Here is a 13,945-nt window from a genome sequence, read left to right as displayed (position 1 = left end):
TGGCGATTTCTTCCTTCAAACGGTTCAATAACGCTATGTAATAGTCGCTGTTGTTGGTCCTTCCTTTTTGAAGGTAGTCAATGAAAAATATTCCATGCGCATTCCAAATAACAGACGCCATAACCTTGCCAGCCGACTGTTGCGTTTTCCCACGCTTTGGAGCAAGTTTATCGTGTGCAGTCCACTCGAATGACTGTCGATTGGACTTCGAAGTGAAATGATGGAGTCATATTTCATCCATTGGCACATATCGACGCAAAAGCTTGGGTTTATTACGCTTGATCATCTTCAAACACTGTTCCGGATCATCAACACGTCGTTGTTTTTGGTCAAAAGTGAGCTCGCGCGGCACCCACTTTGCACAAAGCTTTCTCATACCCAAATATTCCTGAATGATATGATGTACACGCCCAGTTGATATCTTTAGAGTGTCTGCTATTTCATTCAATTTCAATTTACGGTCATTCAAAGTAATTTTGTGGGTTTCTTTTAATGTTTCCGTCGGTAGAAACCTCTTTTGGGCGTCCACTGCGTTCACCGCCTTTGGTGCTCATTTCGCCAAGACGTCGTCTTTTCGTCCAGACTTAGCATATTAATATTTGATGGTTGATTTTCTTGGGGCAGTGTCCGGAAACCCGGCATCAAGCCAAGTTTTTGCTTCAATTGTATTTTTCCCTTCAAAAAGAAATATTTTATCAACATGCGAAACTCCATTTTATCCATTTTTTTTCACAATAACAAAAGTTGCTTCACTCAAAATGTTATAATTCACAAACTAATGATCCGACAGCTGTCAAATTTATAGACGCATCTTTTGAGGATTATGGCTAACTAAAAACATATGAATTTAATTCTAGTAGCGACATCTATGGGTCAGGCCTTCAATTCAGGGACTTTTCAATTGACCTGTTAGAAAGATCTCTCTAAGTTACTTTCGAAACATTCACAACATCCACCCATCTGACTGTGACCATGTGAAGTGCGTTCGTTACCTCCATCTCTAATGACAACTTTTGTATCATAAAGGTTATAAATTAATCCGCAGAACAAATTTAAAAGATGTTGGGTGGATCCCAAAGAGCCCATATAGTAGACACACCTAGTTTTTCCTAGTAAATAACTAAATAATACTTATTTAATAAAGCCTAGTCTATTGAACATTTCCGATATAAAGATTACATTTACATAATCAAAATATATTGGCAAAAAGCAAATATACCAAAAAGTCAGTTTCGTCATTATTTGACTACATTTGTTGTCACATGTTACTGACATCACTAAGCTGTTGATATAATCCATTCATAATAGTATTCAAAATATTTTACATCAGAACCTCAGTGTGGCGTCTTATAGCAAACAAAATTTAAATTCACTAACATTTCAGAAAATATTCCTTTAAATGCTATGAGAATACCGAAATAGTGAGGTTATGTACATTAATAGCTCTACCATAAGTCCTCTATAGGAGTAGGTGCAGCAATACAACATAGACTCAGAATATTCTCCATCTTCACTATTCTTACTGGTGACATGTTCGTAATGAAGAATACATTTCGCAAAAAGCGTTGTAAAACCTTTTATCGCGCAACTCACAACAAAATGTCGATAATGTTTTTTTTACACCCTATACTCGTATAAATTCTATTCTCAAAATTATACAATCTGGTTATCTGTCAACAAAACAACAGTGTCATCTGGATACCCAGGCACAGGGTAAAATCACAAGTACCTCAGGTAAGATTGGCGAACGATTTGGCCGATAACCTTGGGTAAGATGCTATTACAAATGGTCAACAAATTATAACTACAGTATATTATGAAGATCTTTCTCTATTTGTCGATCGTAATATGATCATGGCTCATTTGATTCCCAGAGGGACATATTCTAGCTTCAAAATTTACCCAAATTATTTGGTTTCCTTAATGAAATCGGCCTTTCTCTTAAGATTTACTTTTTTCTTGAAGATAGCTTATATCTTAAAATGTCTTTTATCTGTACACAATTTTATCTATTTGTTTGTCTAAATGTCTGTTTTGTGTCGATATTTATTGTGAAAGTTTTGTCATTGATTCTATTTATTTATGTTAAAATTAGAAACACTATAACTATTAATGGATATTAAGACTACTTGTTTTGGGTTTACTTAGCTTTTTAGTTTTCGTTAATAGTTCTTGTTCTATGTTTATAATTTTCAAAAAATGCTCAGAAATTGGAGACCTTTATCTGTACATAATTTTATTTATTTATTTATTTATTTATTTATTTGTCTAAATGTTTGTTTTATATCTGTAGTTATTATATTAAGTTTTATAATTAATTTTATTTATTCTTTTTTAAATTCTAAACATTATGACTGTTAATGGATATTAAGCCTTATTGTATTGGGTTTTCTCAGCCTTAGTTTGCATTAATATTTATTTGTTTGGTTCAATAGTTTCCAAAAAATTTTAACACGTTGGAGACGCTATATAACGGAGAAAACACTTTTAAAAAAACTATTTTCTGAATATATATTAATAGAAATAATAAAACAAATGATATATAAATAGAAATATAAAATTAGAATTGAATATATATTTTATAGAATCACTATAGATCAAATATTATTTTCTGTTAGTATGCCATTTATTACTAAAACACAATTTATTGAAAATCCGAACTAAACTTAAAATATGAATAAAAATTATAATATGGTATATTCTAAATTGGACGGATTAACAAAATTATCAGAATCTGATAAATTTGAAGGCTCACATAGTGACAGAGGATATAATGGAAATACTTTTCTTACACTGTTTGGTATGGTATATTGTATTTATGTTCTGAGTGATTCCTAAAAGACATGATATGTAAGCATGTATATTTCATGAGAATACATAAACAGTGGGTACTGAGACTAACCTAGATAATTTTGTGCATATTTGGGAGTATATAAAGTACTTAAAGAACTAAAGCTACAATTGAAAAATACAAGCATACACAAGGTACGCAAATTGGCGGTATGTATGATACAAATGTATAGGTAATACCCAATAATATGGGAGTATGTATAATTTAAATATATATCATATTTAACATTTATTTTATTTTGTTTATTTCTTTTTTCACTGATATTTTTATTACCTCAGTCAAAGATTTTATTAATTTTATTTCCAATGATTTAGTGAAGAAATAGGTATATTAGTAAATGTAAACAACATAGCCAACATAACAATAATATTTCGAGTTAGGTTTTTAGAGTAGTTTAGTTTTTAGGGTCGATGAATACTTCTGAGTATGTTAAGACTCTTATTCCACGATTGAAAATTCGACATGCCTTAAGATCGCTACAAATTTGTCAGAATTTAATTTCACTAATTGTCTTAAAATATGGATAACTGTAATCGTATTGTGATGAATTGTTTGTCAAAAGAAACAATATTTAGCTGCATTTATTTCTCTACAAAATACAACAAAACGGCGTACATAACCCAAGCTAAATTGAAGTTACAAGTTACTATATAGCAGATCAATTGTAAAGTCCCCGGCCTGACACATAGATGGCGCTACTATAATTAAATCCATATGTTTTTTAGTTAGCCCTATCTGTCAAAAGATCCGTGTATAAAATTGACAGCTCTCGGATTATTAGTTTGTGAATTATAACATTTTGGGCATTTTCGAATTCGTCCAAGTATGGCCGCATTTGAAGAGAAAGAAAATGCTACTTCACCAAGACAATGCACCGTGTCACAAGTCAGTGAAAACGATTTCAAAAATCCATGAATAGGGCTTCGAATTGCTTCCTCATACACCGTATTCTCCAGATCTGGCCCCAGCTACTCGCTGGGAAAAAATTTTTGTCGAATGAAGAGGTGGTCTCCGAAACTGAGGCCCATTTTGAAGCAAAGGACAAATCGTACTACAAAAATGGTATCGAAATGTTAGAGGGTCGCTATAGCAGTGTGTCACCCTTGAAGAGAATCGAATAAAAAAACTAATTTTGGCAAAAAATTTATTTTACTAAGGTAGGCTGGGGACTTTTCAATTGACCTATTATAAACATATACAAAATCTTGTTCGCTTTCCTGCAGTCTGTATTCAAATTCGTTGAATTTAAACAAAAAATATTTTATTTATGCACCCTATAGAAAGTAAAAAAAAAACCTTGCATATACCACGTAATATAAAATGTAAATTATGTAAATTATTATTAAGGTGACAGCTAATTGATTAAAATTTCATCTATTGTAAATTGCGCAAAATAATTTCACAGCATTAGTATTACTGAAATATAATAATCTTCTTACTGGACAAATGTTAGTTACATCAGTTTCTCCGCCTAATATTTCTTAAAATTCTGACGGGTATTACCTCAATATTCCCATTGTTTTTCCATCAACTGTATCGGGTTTGTCGCTACCACTCGTTAAACCATAAAAGGTATAGTATACGATAGAGATTATTTGTGCTAATATGGTGTGAATATCACTGAATGTAAGAACGGATTCGTCTTGGCGCCCAGCATCGTAAAAGAAAAAAGGAAAAGCTTCTCGATTATTCGGACATTAAGATTCCAGTTTAGGTGTTCGGCTATATTTAGATGTCCTAATATTAAAATAAAAGCGGTCTTTGGATGCCGAAATTTATGATCGTTTTTCAAAATAAATTTGTGTTTATATATACGTCTGAAGATGGCGGTTTATTGCATTTGACTTTATTTTAAATATCAGATATAGTTCTTTCTTAATTGAAAATAATATTCATCAAATTAATTGATATACTGGATACATTTTCATCTTTTGAAATTGGTAGTATGCAAAAGTTTTAGGTGTTTTTTTTTGTTGATAAAAGAATGACTTCTTCCATCGTCAAAATAAATAAGTAATTTAATGAAAGTAATGATCATCGAAATGTTTGGGATTAGACAAAGGGGGCTAAGCCTGGACTATAATGTCGGTTGGGTAGCTAAAGTAAGCTTTTGCTGTTTGATTTGAACAAATTTTCTGCTTAATCCCATTAAACACTTTTAAAAACTTATGATGATGATTCTCCGTCATATCCCAGTCATCTGTTTAGATATAAACTAAGTTTAATCTATTTCAGTATGTATATATATATATATATATATATATATATATATATATATATATATACTTCGATATTTAGTTGAAACACAGCTCTTTAAAAAACTTTCGAAGTTTTAAGACCATTCTATATCGAAGAAACAGAGCTAGTAAGGAATAGTTAGCCTAAATTATTTTAATGGAAATATAATATATAAGAAGTTTTTCAACAAAAACATGCAAACAGCAATTCAACAAGGAATGTTTTAAGCAACAAGTGTAGTTACTGTAAATATATACATTTAATGACAGATTCTGTTAATTAATTATTGGTGTATATAATTTCAATGTCTTTCAAATAACAGAAAATAAATAGTAGATGAATACTTAATGATTCTAAAAATTCCTCTTCTATTTGGCATGGATTTTAACATATGTAATGCTTTATCTTCTTTGAGGCCTATCTAAACCTTCTCTGTCCTTTACATCGAAATTTTAACATTCTAAACATACCCCTATGCCATGGATGAGATTGTAATTGTAAATTTCGTTCGATAAATACCTACTGGTGGCAGTGGGTACAAAATTTAAGAGAAACTCATACTATATAATAACAGGTCAATTAAAAATTCCACCGGCTTGGTGACGTAGTGGTATAGGCGATGGGACGATCCTCCTACTGTTGCTATAGCCACGGGTTCGAATCCTGCGGCATGGTCGTAAATTTATCTTTATGATTGTTTAAAATTTGTGAATGATCTAGGCAAGAGTGTAAAATCCGACAAGGAAAATGATCCCAGTCACGCCAGTAACCAGGCTGGGTAAGACCGGATGTCTTCTGCGATGATTCCTAGGTTTGGTCACGCGCCAGTCGGTAGGCTTAATGCTGAGGATCGTGGTTCGGAGCCCACGTTAAACTTTAGCCCCAGTCCAGATAAACCCATAGTTGGTAAAAGGAGACTTAGGAAAGGAAGAAAAAAAAAAAAAAAATTATTTTATATATATATATATATATATATATATATATATATATATATATATAAAATAATTCTTTTATGAAGAAAAATACGAATAAGGAAACAATAATTGAAAATAAGGAATCTTTCACACAATGGGGCTCGCTACCAAGTTTAAGCCGTTCGACAATGGTTTCAACAAAAATAGAAAAAAAGTTATTGTCCCCGTCAGGAATCGATCCCGCGACCTCCCTTTGGGAGCTATACGCTTTAACCATTACGCCATAAAAGCAGTTGTGTATAATATTTCTACGAGGTCATATAACTATACTATAGTTTGTGCTTAAAAAGCAATTTGAATGGCTTTTGAACTGAACAATTTCCGGTTTTTCCGGTCACATCTGCTCAGCGATGCCATTATACACAAATATCTGATTATAGAAAAAAAATATGTGAAAGCTTTATACTTGTACGTGTACGTGCCTTTGAAATTTGAGCGTTTCCCTCGTTTCCTCCCTTCCCCCCAATAGATCCTGATTTGGTTTCAATGGGACTACCTCGGAAGAGCACTCTTTCAAATAAAAAAAAAAGAATTTTGAAAATCGCCCGACAATTGACGGAGAAATCGGCGAACATAGATTAAAAAAATATATATACAGCCGAACATAAAACCTCCTCCTTTTTCGAAGTCGGTTAATAAATGTTACACACTATATTAGATATGATCAATCAACCGATAATAAATATTATTGTTTATATTAGATTCTTCAACTATTCTTGAAATATTGTTATATATACTGGTCAAGGCCGGGGTCAATAATGATCGGGCGTCAAACATTAGTTCTCTTGACCGTCTTTCGTGAAACAAGCTATTCTATACAAGAGCTAGGTTTATCTATTAAAAAACTGAGCAATCATAAAATTCTTGAAGGTAATCCGCTGGTAATAATAAACACTCTCATAACACATTAACAACAAGTATCAGAGAATAAATACGTAGATTATATATTTTAACTGTGGCGTCAGTTCAAGAAATTATTCTTAGTCAAGGAATTATTGTAGAAAGGAATTGAGTTAATGATTAATTCAGAAAAACAAATCTATCTATATCTGAAAAAATATTATTTTTACTGGAAATAATGATTTCGAGAGAAAATTAATTTTACATGAATAAATGAATAAGAAAGATAAATTTGCGCCAAAACGCTTAGTGTCGTTGTATGACCTCCGTTAAAAATAATTTAGAACCTAAGCAATCAAAGATTCTTATAAGATTAATTGGTAGGCTGAATCCAAATCGGCAGCTTTTTAAAATGCCTTCAACTGTTTCAACTGTCCGAGTTCTAATTTTCAAAATATTTAATAAATTTATTATTTTACTACTTTTAGCCATTAAAGACAATTTATTCAATTAAAAAGTATAAATCGGAAATTAATAAAAGTTGAACTGAACCTTTTATACTGCTTGCGATCTTTTTTTCACATTAGTATCACTTTATGATTTTCGCTATAACTTGACGTAGCAGCGCTCCTTGCTCGTCGCTCGTGTCTCGTGGAAATGAATTTGGACAGGCTAATTTGTCGATTACGTGCTTATAATTTGGTGTTTTTTGGTTGGCAAGAAATTTATGAACACTTTCAAACGATAATTCATCAGGCCTTAAATATTTCGTAAACTTAGCGTTACTTATTAATCGGCTACTGTCAAAGTTCACTCTTTCTTCAATTTCTACTCATTACAAGTTTTTCAAATAACTTGGTTACAGAAGATCTAAATTTATAATCTGCCTAAAGTTGCCCTGAATTGTAAGTGTATAAATTATGGATGGTCATAGGATCTTTGTATAGACAACTGCAGATAAAATGATCAAAACATAAAAAACAGAAATCTTAAACATGTTTAAATAATTTTGATATACCTATAAAATCGATAAAAATATGTAGCGATAGTTATGCGAATATGGAGAAACTGTTAAAAATGATTTTTTCAACAAACTGTTATATTTTCCAGACCAAGGACCTTCTGTTTTGGTCGTCAGAACGTTAAGTTTCTAATTTATTAGGGTACCTAACGAATAATGTCCGCTCGAACAATGGCTTTTTGTTTGGATGGAATAATTAATACGTTTAATACAGTTTTTGAATATAAGTATTGATTAAAACGTTAAAATAAATATAATTTTATAAATACGATTGAATTTGTTAAATAGCCGACTTGGTTGGCGCAGTTGTAAAAGCGACAGGACGGTCCTCCTACTGTTGCGATAGTCGTAAATTTATGTTTGTGATCTTTAATATTTGTGATTCTCCTAGACGAGAGTGTAAAATCTAGTCGACAAGGAATATGATCCCAGTCACACCAGTAACCATGTTGGGTAACGCCGGATGTCTTCTGGGATGATTTCTAAATTGGTCACTCGCCAATCGGTAGGCTTAATGCTGAGGACCGTGGTTCGGAGCCTACGTTAAACTGTAGGTACAGTCCAGATAAACCCTCGTTGGTAAACGAAGACTTTAAAATATACATTATCATAGACACTCAAAATAATTTATCAAAGCTTTTAAAACATTCTGAAGTGGGAATAATGCAAGTCGCATATTTGAATGTAACCCAACAGTTTCCGATATTTTACGGTTTGTTAAACTATTTATTTCAGAGATTCCAATCGAAAAATAAAGAAGCGTACGGTATACATAATTATAATATAATACTAAATGAGTATTATTTTATATAGTATTAAAAAAAAGATAGTAAAGCCAATAATAAAAACTTGTTATACTATAGACGTTCAGCATAGTCTGCAGATTTTTGACCATGTTCAGTGGTTCTGAAATGTCAAAATCTATCTTAAATTTGTTATAGAATATTCTCTCTTATTAGCTCTTTTATTCATATAATATAATAATTTCAAATAAGTTATTTTCCATATTATTTGTTTACACACAAGTTAAAATAAAGTATATCTATATATGAAAAAGATATAATTTAGTACTTGTTAGTTATTCTTCATTAGTTATTATTACATGATTACATAATTATAACTTTTGAAGCTTTGAGATTATTAATTTGTAGGGTCCTAATTTTTTAATTAGTTTTTTTATACTTTTTAGTCTCATTCTTCACATTTAAGTTAATAGTCTTATTTTATTTCTGAATCCTTCCTAGTTGGTAAACAAAATTTGCGAAGACTGTGTAACATTTTATTAATAGTGTATACTTTTAATTTCTTTAAACGTAATTTCTTCCTGTTTGCTGCTAAAATAATGGAGACGCAAAATTAACAAAGATAAGAGATGGGGAAAATAGGTACACATACACATAACCACGGTATAAATGGTGAGGCGCGTTTTAGTTATTAAAGAAAATCAACAACACGTAATATGAAAATACACGTGTAAACTATATCTGAAACTTGGAACAGTATGTTAATGTCAACCAGATAAGTTTTCTTTTGCTTCTGTAATAAAAAATTGCGTACAATATGGATATATAAAGATAATCAGTATAAATAGGAATAGTACCGTAGAATAAATTTCAAATAATATGCAAAGCGATCCAGCCATCTGCCAGAAAATAAAATTGTTTGATCAGTGCGTTCTATCAATACATACATATGGCTTGAAAACTCTGACCTTGACCATGAGAACCGTGAAAAAGCATTAGATTACTGTTGTGTATCGATTCTGCCAGCGCATGTACATTCTGGTAACACATATTACAAAAGAAAATTGTGATATAATACTGATAATGTACAAAAATAAATAAAAACTGAGGGAAGTCGATTGTAATTTAAATACATATTAATCTATTTTAATTAAACAAATATTTGATACAAAAGTGAATAATTAACTTATAAATAAATAATATACAATTGAAAAAGAACAAACAATTAAGATTGTATGTAAAAATATACAACCAAATATACAAAAAACGAACAGTTATAAATAAATGTTTAACATGTTACACAATGGGTCAAGTTAAATTTTATTATATCTGGCAAGTTTGGATAAAGAACGATTAAGAGCAGTATAGTTTGATCAAGTTATATATTATAATTTTTGTAGAGAGAATTTAATGCCAGCTTTATCGGAAGGTCATACAGCTGTGAAAGAAACACCCGACATTAGCGAAAATTCCGTCCCAACATAGATTAACAAAATTCGAGAATAACAATCGTCGAAACGTCCTCTCTTTTTACAACCTATTTATATTTTCGACATCAAGTTTTCGTTTAATTTTATGTCTGATCAACTGTAATTCTGGTAACTGCAGTTTTCTGTAAATTTTAGTCCTATTAAATGATTCATTTCTTAAGAAAGCACTAACCATTAGCACACTCTGTCTATACACATCTAACTGATAGAGAAGATGGATATATTTATGGCAACTTAGAGGAAATATTTGCAAAATCATAACCAAATAGTCCAAATAGTATTAAATAATGTATATATCTAGAAATAGGCAGTTTCTGAATTAGCTATATATAATTAAGTTTCTTAATATTTGTAGGCCGGGTCAGAGTTCTGGATTATTTCATGTTTAGCTGGTTTTTATGTTCTGTTCGCTTTATATATGTCTAAAAGTGAGCCTTTCACTTCATCTTGAGTAAAAAAAAATAGAGAAATAATAGAGAAGGTTATCCATTAAAAGATGATGATCACCTTACAATGTCACAGTTTTAAGCAAATAACCAACACTAATCTTGATCCTGTGATATTAGAAATATTCATATTTTGAAAAAAAAATTAAACTAATTTGACGATTAAATATATACTGTGCTATGTTAAGTTCTGATACATCTAATTTCCAAGGTATATTTATATATGGAGCTTCTTCCGAGATTTTGGTGTCTCTATATCCTAATAGTTCAAAACTGAATAAGTAAATAAACTTCATTCCGCCTTTAGTGGCCGTACACCTTGAACAACCCAAATTACAGTGGACTGAGATATAAGAGATCTTTTTCCAACTTAAGGCAGTATTTCCGTTCAAGAAAATCGATTCTCTTCATATTTCCAAAGTTTAAGCCTCTAGGAATATGCTTGTTTTTGCACAATTTAAATTATTTTCGGATATATATTTGCGTTAGTAGCATCTAACTAGCCCGTAATTAACCACAATGTTTAGGGGGTGTTCTAATTTACAAATTTGTGAAATTCTTTTGTTTTTCATATTCCCAACGCTTAGTTCTTTAAGAATATGCCAACATTGTATTATTTTCGGATATATCTATAGCTTTTCGAGGCGCAGTAACTAAAATCGAAACATTAAACGCGTTTTTCTTCAAACATTTTTTTTAAAATATATTTTAAAGTCCCCTTTTATCAACTATGGCTTTATCTGGACTTTAATTACAGTTTAACGTGGGCTCCGAACCACGGTCCTCAGCATTAAGCCTACCGACTGGCTAGTGAGCTAGTAACCAACCTTAGATATCATCCCAGAAGACATCCGGTCTTACCTAGGACAGTAATAAATTTTAAACAATCACAAACATAAATTTACGACCATGCCCCAGCATGAATCGAACCCACGGCTATCGCAACAGTTGGTGGACCGTCCTATCGCCTTTACCACTGCTCCACCAAGCCGGCTCTTGAAACAATTTAACATATACATCGTATAAGTAAAGTAAACATAACATAATAAGAGCTTTTACAACATCTAATTTTGATTAATATAAATTTAAATTATTATTATTAAAAATTTTCAGAAATGTCAAAAAATTGCTTGGCTTTGATTTATTTAGGATGATAGCAACGCTTTTCAAGATGGAGAATTTTCTTTTTTTAGGCATACAGATTACTAAAAATGTTGAGATCGTGACAACGAGGGATCCCCCAATTTATAAGTCTGTAATTATTGGATATTTCATTTTTTCAGTCCTTCTCTTTCACGTACTCTTCAAATATCAGATATACATTAAAAAATGGAAAGTAAAAATATTGCTATTTTATTTCACTTTAAAAAGTTTAGAATTCATACCTCTGGACTAGAATATCCCCTTAAGATTTTTTTGCTAGTACAATGATATGCCATATACATTTACAAACACATTTAATATACCTCTGTAGGCATTAGACACTGAACTGCAATACCCTAAGGCTGTTTTCCAAGTACGGGTATTTTCAAACTTCAACTGTTCATGATTAATGTTCTTTGATCATCTTCAATCCACCCTTTGGCTACTTGACGACAGCCCGACCTTGTGCTCTAACTCCACTATATCACGGAATGCTTCAAGAAATTGCGGAACGATCGGCAATCATCTATCTATCTTATTTTCTTCATTAGAAACTTTTTTATTTTAGCGGAAAGAAAAGTGATCACTTGTTGAGTCGACGTTAGGAATGATACTGACGACCTAATCTCATTCTAATAGAAAAAAAAAAACTTTTAATTGTAAACACTTCACTCGACACATCTCAGATCAGACGCAAACACATTGATTTTTAAAAAATAACCAAGGCTATATTCGACAAGGGATATAACAAATAACAAACAATAAGTAAACAAATAACAAACAATAAAAAAAAACGAATATTCTATTTGTATTTTACTTTATTTTTAAACGGTTTATATGTCTAATCAAATGTTAACTTATGTTGGATTAAGAGGAATTAATTATATTATTTATTCAATTATATATTCAATTCAATATTCTATTATGGGAAATCAACTTATTTACCGATTATGATGATACTATTGTAATTTTCTGGGAGGAAAATATAACGAACACTTTTTTCAAGTGCATAAAGGGCCCGAAATCGGGTGGAGCTTGATCTGGGGATCCACTATTCAACAAGGTTATAATAAGTTCATGGTTTTATATGTTTGAAGATAATACAAGAACAAAAATTCCTATATGAAAAATTCCTCTCAGAGTGATTAGGAAACGCCTTTGAAACGAAAAAGTAGTAATAGTTGTGTTCGTCAATACGTATGCTACCGAATACATACGAACAACATAACTAATTGTAGGTATGTATGAGATAGCATTCGGCCTGATTTTTCTCCAAATTGAAAGTAAAAAAAAAACTTAGAAACCAAAAATGCGACTTACTCGATACATATTATACAGATATTATCAACGCATTCAATTATTTTTGTTCACATTTCGACGAAATGATACATATTGAAAAGTAAAATCTGTCACTGAGGCTTCAAGTTGGATACAAATGACTGTAATGCAATTTAATGCAAAGTAACACCAAAAATACAATATTTTTGACGTTGTTGATTTCCTTCACATTCATCTCCCATAGCACGATACACCGAACCATTTTTATTATTTTCACTTTGTTTGATTCTTTAAAATATTCAAATCATGGAATTATTGACGCTATAAAAATGAAATATTATGCTAAAATTATATCGAATTTTAAGAACCGCTGTTAATAGACCTGTTGTATCTCCACATACCATGTTGGCATGTCAAAAAGTCTTTCTAGTTATACAAAATGTCATATTTTCTTGATAGGTAAGTTTTTTCCGGTTAACTGAATTAATTTAAAAGAGAATCGTATGATATGATTTCCTATCAACTGCGATAGTTATGAAATATGTGTAGAGTTTAAAAATTAAACTTTTAATTTACTTAATGACTTATTGGACTAACATAACAAGCGATATAAAAAATGTTAAAAGAAGTTTACGGAAAAGTTTTTAGTTTTAATCATAGTATGAAGAGAGTGACATAGACGACGGTAAATTTAATTCAAAATAGTGATATTTGCACATGAGCTATATTAATACAATCTATCCAGACCAAGATAAAACAAGAAAAACCGTTACAAATTCAGTTAGAAATAATCAATTAAACCCAGTTAATTCAGAATATTGTAATTAGAATATATACAATAAAAAGTTACCAAGTAGCATAAAAAGTATAGAGAAGCTCTTAGGAAATATAGGCAGTAATCCTGAAGAACACAGAAAAGTT

At 30.9% G+C, this 13,945-nt stretch overlaps 1 protein-coding gene across 2 annotated transcripts in view; it reads right to left on the bottom strand.

The window, feature by feature from the left end:
• LOC143199819 (metalloproteinase inhibitor 3) overlaps positions 1 to 13,945 on the bottom strand; it is a 106,540-nt gene that overhangs the window by 86,448 nt on the left and 6,147 nt on the right. The window contains exon 1 of one of the 2 annotated variants that reach the window (XM_076409942.1): positions 12,070 to 12,096. The exons of the other annotated variant lie outside the window; for it this stretch is intronic. Coding sequence (XP_076266057.1) covers positions 12,070 to 12,081 — 12 coding nt within the window. The 5' untranslated portion in view covers positions 12,082 to 12,096. Of the gene's footprint in view, positions 1 to 12,069; positions 12,097 to 13,945 lie in introns of those variants that run through there. 2 annotated transcript variants of the gene reach the window in all.

Source organism: Rhynchophorus ferrugineus, unplaced genomic scaffold, assembly GCF_030347505.1.
Source record: "Rhynchophorus ferrugineus isolate W39M unplaced genomic scaffold, kcgeb_rfMv2 rfM7, whole genome shotgun sequence".
Classification (NCBI taxonomy): domain Eukaryota; kingdom Metazoa; phylum Arthropoda; class Insecta; order Coleoptera; family Curculionidae; genus Rhynchophorus; species Rhynchophorus ferrugineus.
Note: the sequence above shows the minus strand (reverse complement) of the source record. Positions and strands in the feature narration are given on the sequence as shown.